Here is a 16,036-nt window from a genome sequence, read left to right on the forward strand (position 1 = left end):
CCTGGTATTCAAAGACTTAATGGTGCAGCAGTTGGTGGCTTGGTATTCAAAGACTTAATGGTGCAGCAGTTGGTGGCCTGGTATTTAAAGACTTAATAGTGCAGCAGTTGGTGGTCTGGTATTTAAAGACTTAATAGTGCAGCAGTTGGTGGCCTGGTATTTAAAGACTTAATAGTGCAGCAGTTGGTGGCCTGGTATTCAAAGACTTAATAGTGCAGCAGTTGGTGGCCTGGTATTCAAAGACTTAATAGTGCGTGGTCTGGTATTCAAAGACTTAATAGTGTAGCAGTTATAAGCCTGGTATTCAAAGACCTAATAGTGTAGCAGTTGGTGGTCTGGTATTCAAAGACTTAATAGTGCAGCAGTTGGTGGCCTGGTATTCAATGACTTAATAGTGCAGCAGTTGGTGGCCTGGTATTCAAAGACTTAATAGTGCAGCAGTTGGTGGCCTGGTGTTTAACAGAGCAGCAAGCTGACCAACACTAATAACTAGACCGTTCCATTCTAATCTCGATAGCCAATCATCACATCAATCAGGTATTAGCGACGTATTGATTGTGAACTACGCAGTCACGTTAAGGCGGAAGGGGACAGGGGAGGTGGCTACAGTTATAGTCCGATTGATTAAAATGTCAATGTCACATAAAGCATCAGATGACAAATACGAATGACACTGTAGTTGACCTTCATGAAAATTAGTTTAAAAAAAAAAAAAAAAAGCAAATCATTCAAAGCTGGAAATTTTTCTTCAGACAAAATATGAAACTTTGTTTTCACTGGTTCAACCAGCTTTTTAATTTTACTGGTTCAACCAGTTAGTTGATTTCACTGATTTAAGCTATCATCAAGTTCACAGAAACATTCCTTCCATTCTATGAACCTTCATTACAACACAATAACAATGGAAGACACTAGAGCAGCCGTCACGTGGAGTATTTCAATAAGGCATTTGGGGCAATGGTACGGTGCCTATCACTAAATTCTGGCTGTCTCGTCTCGATGGTCCCGAGTTTGTATCCTGCCCGCTGCCATCCCCCGTCGTCCTGCGGGAGGGTTTGGACTAGGAAGTAGAGTATCTTTAACTTTGAAGGAACATTCAAAACATGTCCAACAAACATTACAACTCTTGCAGTGTACTTGTCCTTACTGGACACTAAGACGTAGACTATCTCATAAAACCCTTCAATGTACCAAAGTAATCTTTAGCCACAACCACATTCAGGAGAGATTTACGTCACAGATTCCAGACAGGGGCCTATCGTAGGATAATATTTTAGGATGATGAAACACAAAGATATTGGAGGCGGGTCAAGGTTGTTGGTAACTAAACGACCTTTTCTGACGGAAGAAGAATACCATCAACATGTTAAACCCATGATAAAATGATCCGAGAGTACTTCACTCTTTCTCTCCGTAATTACTTACCACATTCTGGTAGAATCAACGCTGGTATCGTCAGTTCGGAGAGAAAGAGTTAAGTAGGGAACACACGAAAGAAATAGCCAATGCGCTAAAAGTACATCATTACATCCGGTTTTTGTGGTCACTGCGCATCACGTGATCCGATCGGCTGTTGAAGAAGTGAGTCCATCTTGTTGTCCACTTGACTAGATCGGGAATGTTTCATCTGACTAGGGTCCAGCCATCAATCGCGTCTGTTGAATAATCCGATTGAAAACTCTAATACTATTGACATCTTCATATGCCACGCTGGCACAAACTTCAGTGCTGGGGGTTCATATTTGTTGGCCAGATTTAAACAGACGATAACAGGTGTCATGGCGACAAAGCAATATGGCGGCCAAATGCTGTAAACAGGGCTATGGTGAGATCTTAACTGAGCTGAGTCAAACATGCATTGAAACCCATGCAGCAGCATGGTAAAATACAAACACACTGAAATTCATTCCAGTGACAAGACAGAATAGAAACACGCAGACTACAGGATACACACTGGCTCATTTCAGAAACAAGATAAAGTGCACAATTAATGTGTTAGTAAAAGTGTACAATTAATGTGTTAGTAAAAGTGCACAATTAATGTGTTTGTAAAAGTGCACAATTAATGTGTTTGTAAAAGTGCACAATTAATGTGTTAGTAAAAGTGCACAATTAATGTGTTAGTAAAAGAACACATCTGTTTAAAAGAGAGAGGATGGGCGTCAAGAGAGAGTGAGAGAGAGAGAGAGAGAGTTAAGGAGAGAGAGAGAGAAAGAGGATGGGGATGAAGAGAAAGTGAGTTTCAGTAAAGAGAGACGTGTCCCAAGAAACAATACCAAATTTTAAGCAACTCAAAAGCTAAACAAGATCTAATCCATTTCGAAAAGTTGATGTTCAAAACACCTTAACTCAGGGGTTCTCAACCTGTGGATCGCGACCCCCTTGAGGGGTCGATTGACGATTTGCCAGGGGTCGCCAGAGACCATCGAAAAAAATGAATAGTTTTGTCTATTCTTCTATTGCTGTGTGTCTGAGCGGAGGAGGGGGGGGGTGTCGCGGCAGAGTGTGGGATTGAAAAGAGGGGTCGCCGAGCTTAAAAGGTTGAGAACCGCTGCCTTAACTGGACAGAAATCAATCCTGTCAAACTCGGTCAAAGTTTTCACCAATCTGAGCTCAGAAGGAGCAGCCTGGAAGATTAGTCTTTTTTTTTTTTTAAACACATAGAACATTTGTGAAATTCAATGAAACAAGTTCCTTGTAAGACTTGTAGAAAAATTGTAATAGTTGATGACTTGACCAGTGGCCAGAGATGTATATAACCTTGGTCATGGTCAATAGACGTTGAACACTGCCTAACAAACTGGGCTGTGGTCAGATGATAGATTTAAGCACACTCTGTCAGCGCCCCCATAAGCTTAATGCTTCTTTCACCAGTAGGATGCTTCAACTCTAGTTAGTGTTGAAAGTGGTCACTAAACTAACACTAGTTACTTAGAAAGTGTAATAAGGCTGTGGGTCATCCGTCTAACCATTTAACTTGCATCCAATCAAGGCAAATGACCAGTCGAGATCAAGTCACTATCAAATCAAGAAGTCGCTTTGATCACATGATTAATAATGAGTGCGACGTCAACTCAGTAAAAATACCAACTTAACCTTTCACCTCTTCACTAAAGCGCCCCAATGGACCTCATTCACCATTCGTAAACAAACAACATTAGCCACGTGGTTCTCTTTCTCTTCTATACAAAATACGCAATCCATAAAGGCTGTCACGTGATACGTCTTTTTCATTGTTTTATCAATATTATCACGTGGCTAAATGTTGTTTGTTTACGATTGGTGAATGAGGTCCATTGACCAGATCGTAAAACTGGCTTTGTTTTTTAAACAGTATAGGCTGTTGGAAGTGTCCTATTACGTAAAGCTTTAATTGTCAAACACAACTCGGTCCTACAAGTGGACAAAAGGTCCACGCGACACGCTGTCCGCTACCATCACGTGACACATCATTAAATAGGACGCAGACGGTCGTTGTGGTCAATAATGACCAGGATGGTCAGTGTGAATCAAGCTGGATCAGTATAGACCAAGGGGGTCATTATAGATCAAGATGGGGTCAGTCTGGCCTGTGACGATGGTCATCACTTCCCAGCAAGCAGCACACTGACTTAGAACCTGATCAATCCTTGTCTCTACTTCCGGTCATCCAGTCATTGTTTCCTTCTGACAAATGTAATATTTATACCGCCAGGTCATATAGCAGTGCTTAGACTGACTAGAGAGAGAATATAGGATTTATGGTCAAGTCTATTGCGCCTAACACTAGAACAGACTTTTGGACTTGTGTGTTGCCTTATTTCTTATACTTTTGAAGAACCTCTGGTTAACATGAGCGCATGTTATATCTAAGGCAGCGGTTCTCAACCTTTTATGCTCGACGACCCCTTTTTACGACCCCCCCCCAACTCTTCCGCGACCCCCCCCCCCCCCCACACATATATAGAAATAGAAGAATAGTCAATAACAGTCTATATTTTCGATCGTCTCAGGCGACCCCTGTCAAATCGTCAATCGACCCCCAAGGGGATCGCGACCCACGGGTTGAGAACCCCTGATCTAAGGTGTCTTCTATAGAACTTTGTTCGTCGTGGCTTGTACTATCTCCCATTTTCAACTCACTAGCCAAATAGATCAGCTTTTTGACTTGATTTACTGCAAGCAACTAAAATGATCGGTTAAAATCGAAGACACCCAAAGAGAATTTTAAAAAATCATTCCCCCCCAGGAATGTTCCAGCAATTCTTGAACTGAATCTTCCCAGTCTTTTTGATAATCAATACACGAGATAAGCTGCAGCCTGATACTACCTACAAAGCAGAAGGGCTGGACAGATGGAGAAATGGCACAGAGACAAAAAGTCTGAGATAATGTCAGGGCTAAGTGGAGAGAGTCCACGGAGTGAAACAAGCCGTGGCTCTGTGTTGAGCTCCACCGAGGAATCGATACCCAACACAATGACATCACACACTACAGTCACGGGCGTTTGATTGTCAGTGTCAGGTGTGAACTAGTTTCTTGCTCGTCACTCGACGCTATACACACTTCTTTGACACTTGTCAACAGTGATTGGCCTAAGTAGCTCAAGTTGAATTGGAAAACTTAGACTTACACATCAGGAATGAGTCTACTGAAGCCAGTCAGTAAATTAACCACAGGAAGCCTTGAGGAAGGCAAGAGGTTAACTACAGATTTGTTTTCTTACAATGGTCTGACCTTCTTAACAAATGTTTGCTTACATGGCAAGACCTACTTTACAAATGTTTGCTTACAACGGTCTGACCTACTTTACAAATGTTTGCTTACAACGGTCTGACCTACTTTACAAATGTTTTCATACAATGGTCTAACTTTACAAATGTTTTCTTACAATGGTCTGACCTACTTTACAAACGCTTGCTTGCAAGGCCTGACCTACTTTATAAATGTTTTCTTACAATGGTCTGACCTACTTTACAAACGCTTGCTTGCAAGGCCTGACCTACTATACAAATGTCTGCTTACAATGGTCTAACCTCTTTGGCTCAAATATGTTTGCTTATAATCACCTGACCTACTTTTAAATTCAATTAAAGCAGGGGTTCTCAACCTGTGGGTCTCGACCCCCTTGGGGGTCGATTGACGATTTCCCAGAGGTCGCCTAAGACCATCGAAAATATGGATCGTAATTGTCTATTCTTCTTTTGCTGTATGTGTGTGTGGGGGGGGGGGGGTCGCGGCAGAGTGGGGGATTGTAAAAAGGGGTCGCCGAGCATAAAAGGTTGAGAACCGCTGAATTAAAGGTTTGAATCGTCAAATGAAAGTAAAAAAAACACACACACACACCGTGCAGGGCCTCTACAAGTTCAATACCACATTATCCTTGATATCGAACTCAATGTTGGGCGTAGATTAAATTTTACAGTCGTACAACTGAATAGTGAAAGCCAAAAACTTCGAACTTAACATTGTTGAAGATGAAATCTCATCTTAAATCAAAGAAACAGAACTCAAAACGTCGTTAGATGGATCGGGTTAAAAAGAAACCATACAGTAAACATATACAGTTTGTTACGAATGATCTGTGTGTGTGTAAAAAAAAAAAGGGGGGGTGACGTTCGTTCTTTCAACAGCCTAGCTCCCTTTTATTTAAAGAGAATGAATGTAAACTCGTTTACTGGTAGATTCCAAAAACTTGAAGACACCCTGTATGGGCATCATCGATCTACAATCAATCAAAACTTTGTTGTTTTTTTGTTTGTTTGTTTGTTTTTATAAATAAGGGCGTTGTGTGTTTTTACAATTGGTTGATTCTTTTCTCTATTCACACCTGTGTTACAGAAACAAAACATACAAACTAGTACAAGCCAACAACATGTCGACCAAACCCAGAGTTCACACAAAAACTAGACTGCATTTAATATATGTCTAAATAAATAGGTCCGCTTCCCATGCACACGCCCACCTGCCCCCCACACACTACGTTCACGGGTTAATATTTCTCCAAATTTCATGACAATTCAGAGCAGCCAAGAGACGTAACTCCTGTTATCTATTCACGGCTGTCAACTGTCGTCTGCTAACAGTGGCGGACGAGAGGTGGACATTTACAAGTTTTATTTTCACGCGCTGTCAAGCCAAGCAGCATGTTTAATTAATGTATGCAATTATAATTATATATTACGGGAGAAGAAGCAGAATAATATGATAATAAGGACCACAAGTTTGGCGGTTGTTTACAAAGAAACCTGCATTCCATCGTAATTTAATGTTTGTAAATTAAGAAAAAAAAATGGAATGTGATAATTAATATAGATGATAATCTGTTAATGTCGTTGGATTCGCTGGAAAGATTTAATGAATTATTCTAGAAGAATGTTGAATGTTGTGGAATGTCGCTTTTTTTTTTTTTTGGGGGGGGGGGGGGGGTAAATATATGGTCTTTAAAGAAAAAGTTGAGTAAAAAGTGTCTGATATTAACCCTAATAATCCCATTCTTGACCAGACAACAAGCAGCTACAGGTTGATGATAAGCTTGACAGAAGGGACATGTCAGACTCTCTGTTCCCCCTTTTTTTTTTTTGTTCCCCAAAGGGCACCTCCGAGAAATACATGTCCAATAACTAGATCTACAATGCAGCAAACTGGAGACAAAAAAAAAACAAAAAAAACAACAACTGAGTGTCAAAGTTCGAAATCTTCTCGGCTAGACCGCTTCTCAAAGTGTCAAACTGTATGCTCCTCTGTTAACCTACTTGTGGTTTGAAGGTCAAAAGTAATAATCTTCTTTTTTGAAGTAACGTCTGTATTTTATAAGATAAAAGTACACACACACACACAGATATTATTTTTAATGTCTCAAATTTGTGCGACTCTCATTTTAAAATGTCATAATGTTTCTTGTTATATCGCCATTTTAAACTCTTGTCTTGCTATGTCGCTGTCTTCTACTGTGACTTATTATATCCCTATTTTAAAATGTGACTTGTTTTCCCGGGCAATGTTTCTCGGTTCACCGTGGCGCTAGGGTGGAAACGGTCGTTAGTGAAGACAATAGGGAAGCAAAAAAGAACCTCCCGTTGGGGTGCTTAAGGACCGGGCCCATTGGCAGAGATGGAAGAAAGCCTCAACAAACATGTCACTATTGATACACCGTTCTTCAATGGGCTGGGTTTTTTTTTTTAATGGCGGACACCTAGACGGCTTCTGTGGTACAGAGAAGGGATATGAAGGAGTTTCCCCGGTGTGCTCTGCCTTTGGCCTCGCTCCTAATCAGAGGGTCTTGGGATACAAGTCATTGGAAATAATAATATATATATAATTTACTTCTGCATGGATCGTTCCCAGGCAGAAGTTTGTTCAAACAGGCAGGAGGAGGTAAGCTTCTATAGTCGTAAACTCAAACCCTAGGACAATATTACAAAGGAGAAGTGATCTGGTATATCCCTATTTTTAAATGTCTTAATTATATCCCGATTTTCATATACTGCTTTTTTTTTTAAACCCAGGCAAGTTGACGCATTGTTTGATTAGTTGAGCTATCGATGTGACTTGATCTGGTCCTAATCACGTGGCTATATAAGACGCTACTGCTTATTTTAGAACTATCGTAGCCGCCAGACGGTACTGGAACTGTACTGCTGCCTAAGGGTAGACTTTTAGTACTCGCCAAAGGTCACCCAAGGAGCTCGTCTAAAGGTTACCTAGTGCTGACCAAGGCAAGGTGATAGCTAACAATGTGTCCGTATTGCCCGTCTAACTATGTACACTGATCATTTAAAACAAATGAAAGATAACATGGCCGCCGGGGGGGGGGGGAGTTTTGAGATGTGCTGGTCTAGCAGAGCTAGATCTAGATGGTCTGGTATCTATGTACAGACCACGCGCACACACACACACAGACATCATCGCTTTAACAAGTGTGGCTCACAGCCAACTATTGGCACATACCGTTTGACTCAAATCACTAGATTTTGCAAAGCCGTGAGATGCCGGCATAATTAAATGGGAGGGAAAAAAAAAGGGGGGGGGGAGAGGATTCAGGGCGAAAACTGGAATATAGGGATATATTATAGAATTTGGAATACTGTGTAGCAGAGGCGTAGTGAGCACAACGTGCGCCCCGGGGCAAGAAACTTTATTGGCGCCCGCCCCCCCCCCCTCCCCATTTTCAATGAACATCACATAGAAATGTAGGCTTATAAATAAAAAAGTATTTCATAATTACATATAATAATATAATATAAATAACCGTAGAATGTATCACCTAGCTGAAATAGCTACAATAATTTTTTTTGGCGCCTCTCTGCGTGTGGAGCGACCCTCAGAGTGGTACCCCGGGGCATCGTGCCCCATTTGCCCCCCCCCCACCCCACTACGCCTCCGATGTGCAGTTTTTTTTTTAGAAACGGAAATAAAAAGCATCTCGTTTCTGTAAGTAAAATAGAAACTAACACAACTGAAAATAAAACAGTATGGCCGAAGAGCGGAACGTTTTAAAAAGGTGTTTTTCTTTCTGAAATTAATTCGTTTAATGGAGTTTTTGTAAAACACTTTGAAATGTCGATCTTTTTCGTTTCTGGTTAAGCGACACCTACGATGTTGCCATGTAGAGCTACACATAATAATGAGTAGACTGTCGCGTCAGTGGCCCCTCTAGGCTGATAAAGATCGATGCACATGTTTGAAAACAGCTAAATATATAGATCTGTAACAAGATTCAAACAGGATGCAGACGATCAGAGAGTGGGGACTGCTTCCGTACCATCACGTGACGGCAGTACAACCAATCAAATGGCTTTGGTAGTAGAGTTTATAGAAAGCATGCATCAGAGATTCGACACATAGTCTACAACAGTGTTTCCCAAACCGTTTCCGTTAACGGAACCCTTAGCACATTCTAAAAATTTAGAGGAGCACTTATTTTTTTTAGAGAGATTAATTCACGGAGTAACCTACTAGTTAACAATACCAGTAGTTCGCGGAACACATAGTCATACCTCGCGAAACACTGGGGTTCCGCATAACACAGGAGTTCCGCAACACACAGTTTGGGAAACACTGGTCAACAAGATGCCAAACAAGATGGAGCGGGGCGCTGCTGGTCGTCTATGACTTTAGTTAGAACTAAAGCAGTGAAAGAGAAACAAAATGGGAGCAGGGCCGGCCTTAGGCATAGACAAACTAGGCAGTCGCCTAAGGGTCCTGGCGCAGGACACAAAAGAACATTTTTTTTTTAGACAAAAAAATTGAAAACATGAATTAAATCTCAAACATAGCTGAACTCTGTGGCTCTGTGTCTACTAGCCTCGCTCTAAATCTCTACTATAATTCAAGATTCATTCACGATACAGCCTACTTGTTAGACTACAAATGGTAGAAGACCATTGTTTGTTCCTTTTGGTGAAATGTCGAAACGTTATTTCTCGTCTGGTGATCAAGAATCATCCGTGCAGAACATTCATGCTAGCGGCGCTATATTATATATAAATTAAACTTATTTGTTGATTTAGATTTACATACCGGAAGTTTGTTTTTAAAACTCATTGCGTATTTTTTCGGTCTAGAGTTTGTTTTTTTTTTTTTTCTAGTTCACTTGGAGCCGCCCTATTCATTTCGACTACGGCCTCCAATAGCCTGAGGCCGGCCCTGATGCGAGGCCATTGTGAGGGAAACAGGTGATAAAGAAATGATGAGATTCGAAGATAATGTGTGAAGATGATAAATGCTATTAGGGAAACAGAGAATAATATTTTTTAAAAAAAAAAAGGACAATAAAAGAGGGTTAAGAATATATAGAATGTGTGTGATGGTGAAAGAGGTTATGTACATATTTAGGGAAGAGGGTGAACTGTGGCCGGTAAAAGATGGAGAAACACTGCTTGAATGCAGGAACAGGAACAGGATAAAAAGAAGGCGAAAGACGCCATTTTAAAAGGCAAGTAAATCAAGCAGACGACGGGCACGAGCCGAGGGGAAAGAAAAGACAACTCGTATGTTTCAATACGATGACCGGCAAGAGTTTCGTGAGGGCCTGAAGCAAGAAGAAATAAATTCAATAAGAAATAACAGAGAGAGAGAGAGAGGGGGGGGGGGGGTGAGGAGGCGAGATGAGAAAACGAACATAAAAGACAAAACGAACTAAACGGAACAAAAGACGGAATTAGAAACAAGAGATATCAAAGGAAGATTTTATAAATAGACATGAAAAACTTTGGTCCAAATTATCGATTGCTTTCTTCTTTCTCACACACACACAGCACTTCACACTAAACGTACACAAATATTAACACTTCTTCTCTTCTCACTCACACACACACACACTAACACTCCAGCCTTCCCCTCAAACGCCAAAGTGCCCACATGGAAACATCACAAGTCCATACGGAGTCGTGTTAGCATGTTTTTACAAAGCTTCCATTGCATTAGATTTAAGTCCCTCTCAACCTACGAATACAAACAGTAGCGAATGACAAGCTGATCGATGAGATCACTCAACAAGTTGTACCGGATTAAGCAGAAATAAAGACTTGACACTGAATCGCTGACATTGAAAGAAATATTTGGTCACGTCTGCTTGATTCGGCTACTTTAAAAACATGAACTTTTTTTTTCATCACTCTATCCTAGCGAGAATGACGGCTTTACAGTTGAAGTTAAAGCGAGGAAGAAAAGTCTTAGAATGTATATTTAAAATCCTTCTAGCAAATATTTAGATCTAATGGCTGCCTGGTCGTGCGGTTTGCGCGCTGGACTGTCGTTCGGACTTAATCGATGGTCCCGGGTTCAAACCACTCCCAACCCCCGTCGTCCTGCGGGAGGTTTGGACTAGGAAGTAAATTATCTTCAACTCTGAAGGAACATCCGAAACATTTTACAAACATTTTAATACAAATGTATAGTCTCGCGCATATGTGCGAAATGCTATCTCAATTGAATGTCTCAATGAACACTTTAGCACTAACGCCTAGTAGGCTACTGTCATTGTTACACGTGCGTTTATCGGGCACGTCTGATCCACCACCCGCTCCCTTTTCCCTAATTCCCCAGACAGTTTACTAAAGATATCGACAAGTGTTGGCTCGTTATGGAGTGACATTTCGAAGAACATTTTCCAAACTCTCCCCCAGACATCGTTTCGTCCATAAAAAATCAGGCAGCACCCATGGCGTAACAGACAAGGGCGAAGAACTCTGTAGGAAAGAAAATCGGCATTTCCACACCAAATACTTCGACCTTTTTTTTTCCCCCCTCTTGAAACTGTGACAGACTGAACAGGAAAAAAATGGAATGGTCCTGGATTGTGTGTAGTAGTTACAAAATATCGATGTTACACAACATACTTTAGTAAACGCCCACATAAATCATCTTGATGCCCACGTCCCACCACCTTAGCAAGCCTCGGTATCGATTTCTGTTTAGATCGATACTGATTTAACTTTGTTACCATCAACAAACAATCTAAAAAATGTTTGCCATAAAAGACAAAATGAGCGAAACGAAACAGAACATTGATTTCATCATCATTAAACTCTTCACGAAAAGAGATGGAAAAAAAAAAAAAAAAAAAAGAAGTCGTTAAATCGTGGCATCCGCTTTTCATGGGCAAGTTGCAGAAAATCTGGAAGATTTGACATCAAGCTTCCAAGTAAAATTAAAGCTGTATTCTTCGCTAGCAGTCTCTGTACTTCTTTATGGTTGTGAAAGTTGGACACTGGCCGCTGAGGCCGAAAGAAAAAGAATCCAAGATTTTGAGAGTAAATGCTACAGAAAAATGCTGGGTACCAGATACCAGGAAAAGAAGACAAATGAGTTTGTACTTTTACAAGTCAACACTCTGGCAAAAAGGAGGAACTCCTCAATACTGTGGAAATACGAAAGCTGAGCTGGTTTTGGTCATATTGTAAGGCATGTCTCACTGTCTAAAGTCATCCTTCAGGACCAAGAAAGGGTCGTCCAAAGAAAAGCTGGCTGGACAACGTATAAGAAATGACCGGCCTCTCTCTTGATATCCGGATAAAAACAGCTGCTGACCGGGAAAAGTGGAGGGATTTGGTTAAGATTTGATTTGATTTTGATTTTAGGCACATCGGCACAATTTAGGCCATGTCGTGCCTGCAGTCCCTTAAGGACTACTCTCTCTCTGCATAACAGGGGCTAAATTCTATACAGTTAAATCATTAAGATCAAGGTCTATTCACAGTTAAAATAGTAAGGGTAGTAAAAATTAAATAATTTGGATTTGGTTAAGCGAACTGTCACGGCAACCCTACGAGAAAGTCAAGGGACAGATGATGATGATGATAAACCCTGTGTCAGTCACATCCTGATAGAAGAAGCTACAGTGAGAAAATGTCAGTCTTTTAAAAGCCTCAATGTCTTGACTACAGTGAGAAAATGTCAGTCTTTTAAAAGCCTCAATGTCTTGACTACAGTGAGAAAATGTCAGTCTTTTAAAAGCCTCAATGTCTTGACTACAGTGAGAAAATGTCAGTCTTTTAAAAGCCTCAATGTCTTGACTTTCTACATTTCACTGACTGTCTTATTCAACTAAACTTAACTTGTACACAATCACACCAAGGTGCATAGAGAGTCATGACAGAGTTATGCTAAGCAGAGAGTCATGCTATCTAGAGAGTCATGCTAAGCAGAAAGTCAAGATATCTAGAGAGTCATGCTAAGCAGAGAATCATGCTAAGCAGAGAGTCATGAAATCTAGAGATCAAATTAACTTTATGTCCACCCTTTCAGAGACAAATACACTATCTAGAGAGTCATGATATCTAGAGAGTCATGCTAAGCAGAGAGTCATGATATCTAGAGAGATGTAGTATACAGAGAGCCCCAGTCTTATTTTTAATACCTACTATTACAGTGTGATTACATTTTACAAGGCATAAAACACTCAAACATAATTTACAAATATAAAAACATAAAGCACTAAAACATAATTTACAAATATAAAAACATAAAACACTAAAACATAATTTACAAATATAAAAACACAACTTAATTAAAATACTCAGAAAGCCACAAAGATAAAGGCTAATTTCTTATTCCATATATGCTAGGGCAAATTTGTACAAGTCCTCCTTCTTCACTAGTGCCATTAGAGCTTAGAATGGGTGGCCTAAATCAGCCAGGAAAACCAATGACCAGAGTTTAACTCTCTAATAATTAACATTTATGGCTAGATGGATACATGCAGGACATAATTATGAGATAAGATAATTTTATTGGTCTCAACAAAGGGAAATTCAGTTTGACTACAACTGTCCATCCACCTCAGCATTATAACTAAAACAATAATAATATATAATAATTATTTTCTGTTAATAAAGAATTCCCATAATTTAGAAGATAAGATCCCATTAAAACAAGCCATACAAATAACCCTGGGGAAAAAAAAAGTTTCATTTTAAATGTATGACATTTCTAAATTCTTCAGACATCCATCAACCTAATGAAATATGTGATGAAACATGTGACGAATTTCATTCCATTAGACTTACATGTTCCATGCTAATGTTCCCAGGTGCCTAGTTCCCTTCACATTCATACAAAATATATATATATTACCAATCAATACAAAGCTTTAAATATGTTTAGAAAATAAAATGTAAATTTTGCAGTTTACTCTACAGACACTAAATTTCATTTCTTATATATCTTATTTAAATTAGTTTATAGATTGCAGATGTTACTTTTAAAAAAAAGAAGATAATTATGTTCTACAAATTTCATGTGTCAGTCTAGTCATGCATGTTAATCAATGACTTAAACTCTGCTAGGTCATAGGTTTTCCTGGCTGATTCAGGCAACCCATTCCATTCTCTAATGGCACTAGAAAAAAATAATAGCATTGCTTTATGGCAGTAATGTTTTCATAGCAAAGAAATGACAACATACTAAACACTTATTATACTTTATATTTGTCTCTGAAAGGGTGGACATAGAGTTAAGTTCATCATTCCCTATGGATACACCCCATTGATTTGTTAACAGATCATGTTTAAATTATCAACCTCTACAAAATAATACCTCTCAATGAATAATAAATTTTATTATAAAACCTTTAGACAAATAAATGAAACTAAATCTACACTGTTGTTTGAACAGTATTAGATACATTACAAGAACAACAGTCAGACATCGTGAATACTTAGTACAAGGGGGGCCATTCATCAGATCCTGTCAAACATCCAAATAGTTGCACAGGTAGACAACGACAGAGCAACAGACAGGAGGACACTAACTGGATTGAAGGCAGCTTCTTGACAGTGACAGAAAACTAGACAGGTGGATACTAATAGAGAGACAGGTGGACATGGTCAGCTGAGAAAAATGAGTGGTCACTGTCTTGGTAGGAGAGGCGGAGCTGAGAGAATAGAAGACAGGTGGATACTGGCCGACAAAAAAAGACAGATGAACATTAACAAGAGATGAACACTGACATAGAGGCTAATAGATCTGACAGAGAGAATGTCTCTATGACACCATCAAACCTAATGTTGTTCATATAGGTGCAATGAATTGCACTTTGGACATCACTCAGAATGATTAATCTAATTCTATTTTTTTCTGTTATACTATACAAATATTATAACAGTCAAAAACTTTTTGAATGAAATTTTTGTAAGCGAAAAAAAAAAAATGTTATACAATGTGAAACTTAGTTAACACAGAAAAAAAATCTGTAATGTGTATTCACTCATTTGTCATTTTTAAGCATCTGTTCTAGTAAAAGTCAATATTGTCAGAAGATCTATTAGACACATGTCTGTATCTTTTCTTTCATATTGCATAAAGACAGCACTACACTTCATTTAAAGGGAAACTCAATAAAACTCATAGACCTCTATCTAGATCTTGTTAAATCTTGTATAGTTATTTACCAAACCCAGAAGTGAGAAGTGAAATCAGCTACTAAAAACAATAATAAATAAAATAAATTAACTATTATTCATGTAAACTACCCAAATCATTCAGATAGTTCTTATAATGCGGATATTGCCAAATCCCTAACTAGATCTAACTGTATTGTCATTGTCATATGAACAAATACAGTAGACTAGTGCAACATCCTATCATATGGTATGCCTTTTTTTTTATTTAATAGATTCTAGATATGATTATGAGAGTCTATATCTATATTGACTAGACCTATATCCAGTGTCTAGACTAATAATAAGGAAATTCAAATAACCTAAAAAAAAAAAATAAAACACACATACCAATTCTTCGTGCAACTCAGCAAGTGTTGGTCTGACTTTAAGGTTACCTCCTGTGGCCGAAAATATGTTTCTGTAGTGGTCTACACATGGCAGTGCTTCAATAGTATTCATAACACAATTCGTTTTGGTATACTCAATGGAACCTCTGCTCCTCATGGAATCCCCACTGAGTGAAAATGTGGCACAGGGAGATTCCGGACAAATACTGAAGTCCACTCGACCATCATTACTGGTACTAACGGGTGTTGTCGTATCAATATTTGGTAAGTTTGCAGATTTCTTGTGATCCGGCGACTTTTTACGGCTAGAATGCTTGGAGATCGATTCGTTTGTTTCGATGTCATTACTCTCTCGAGCATCTTCATCTTTAGAATCAACCCGAGCGACTTGGAACCGTGATCCACTCTTTTTCATTTCATCTGAATTTACATCCATCGTCAAAGCTTTCTTCGACATCTGAAATCCAACCAAACATTTAGAAGACTATAAATAAGACCTGTGTACTTCTCCACGACTAGTCGATAGAATGACGGTGCCACTGCACATTACACCACTTATGTATAAGCGCCATGATATTTAATCGATTTTTCACATCTGCCAGTAGTGAAAAGACTTTTCCGATTAGTGTAAGTTGGCGTAAAATTAAAAAAGTATGTCTGCATATCGATAGAAGATATTTATTTTTAGACTTGTAGATATGATCGTTAATCAAAGTAATAGCTTAATTAATTTTCTTGCGTTAATGTTGTCAACAAAAGTATAAAATGGTAACTAAGGGAAAAAATAAAGGCCAACCTGGCAAGTGGCACCAGATTTAATTATTG

The 16,036-nt window shown here is 39.2% G+C and overlaps 1 protein-coding gene across 1 annotated transcript in view; it reads right to left on the reverse strand.

The window, feature by feature from the left end:
* The window catches only part of LOC106050963 (solute carrier family 12 member 2-like), a 105,978-nt gene extending 90,104 nt beyond the window's left edge, over positions 1-15,874 (reverse strand). The window contains exon 1 of the mRNA XM_056042894.1: positions 15,213-15,874. Coding sequence (XP_055898869.1) covers positions 15,213-15,668 — 456 coding nt within the window. The 5' untranslated portion in view covers positions 15,669-15,874. The remainder of the gene's footprint in view (positions 1-15,212) is intronic.
* Between the last annotated feature and the right edge of the window lie 162 nt (positions 15,875-16,036).

The sequence above is a fragment of the Biomphalaria glabrata genome, chromosome 1, assembly GCF_947242115.1.
Source record: "Biomphalaria glabrata chromosome 1, xgBioGlab47.1, whole genome shotgun sequence".
NCBI lineage: Eukaryota > Metazoa > Mollusca > Gastropoda > Planorbidae > Biomphalaria > Biomphalaria glabrata.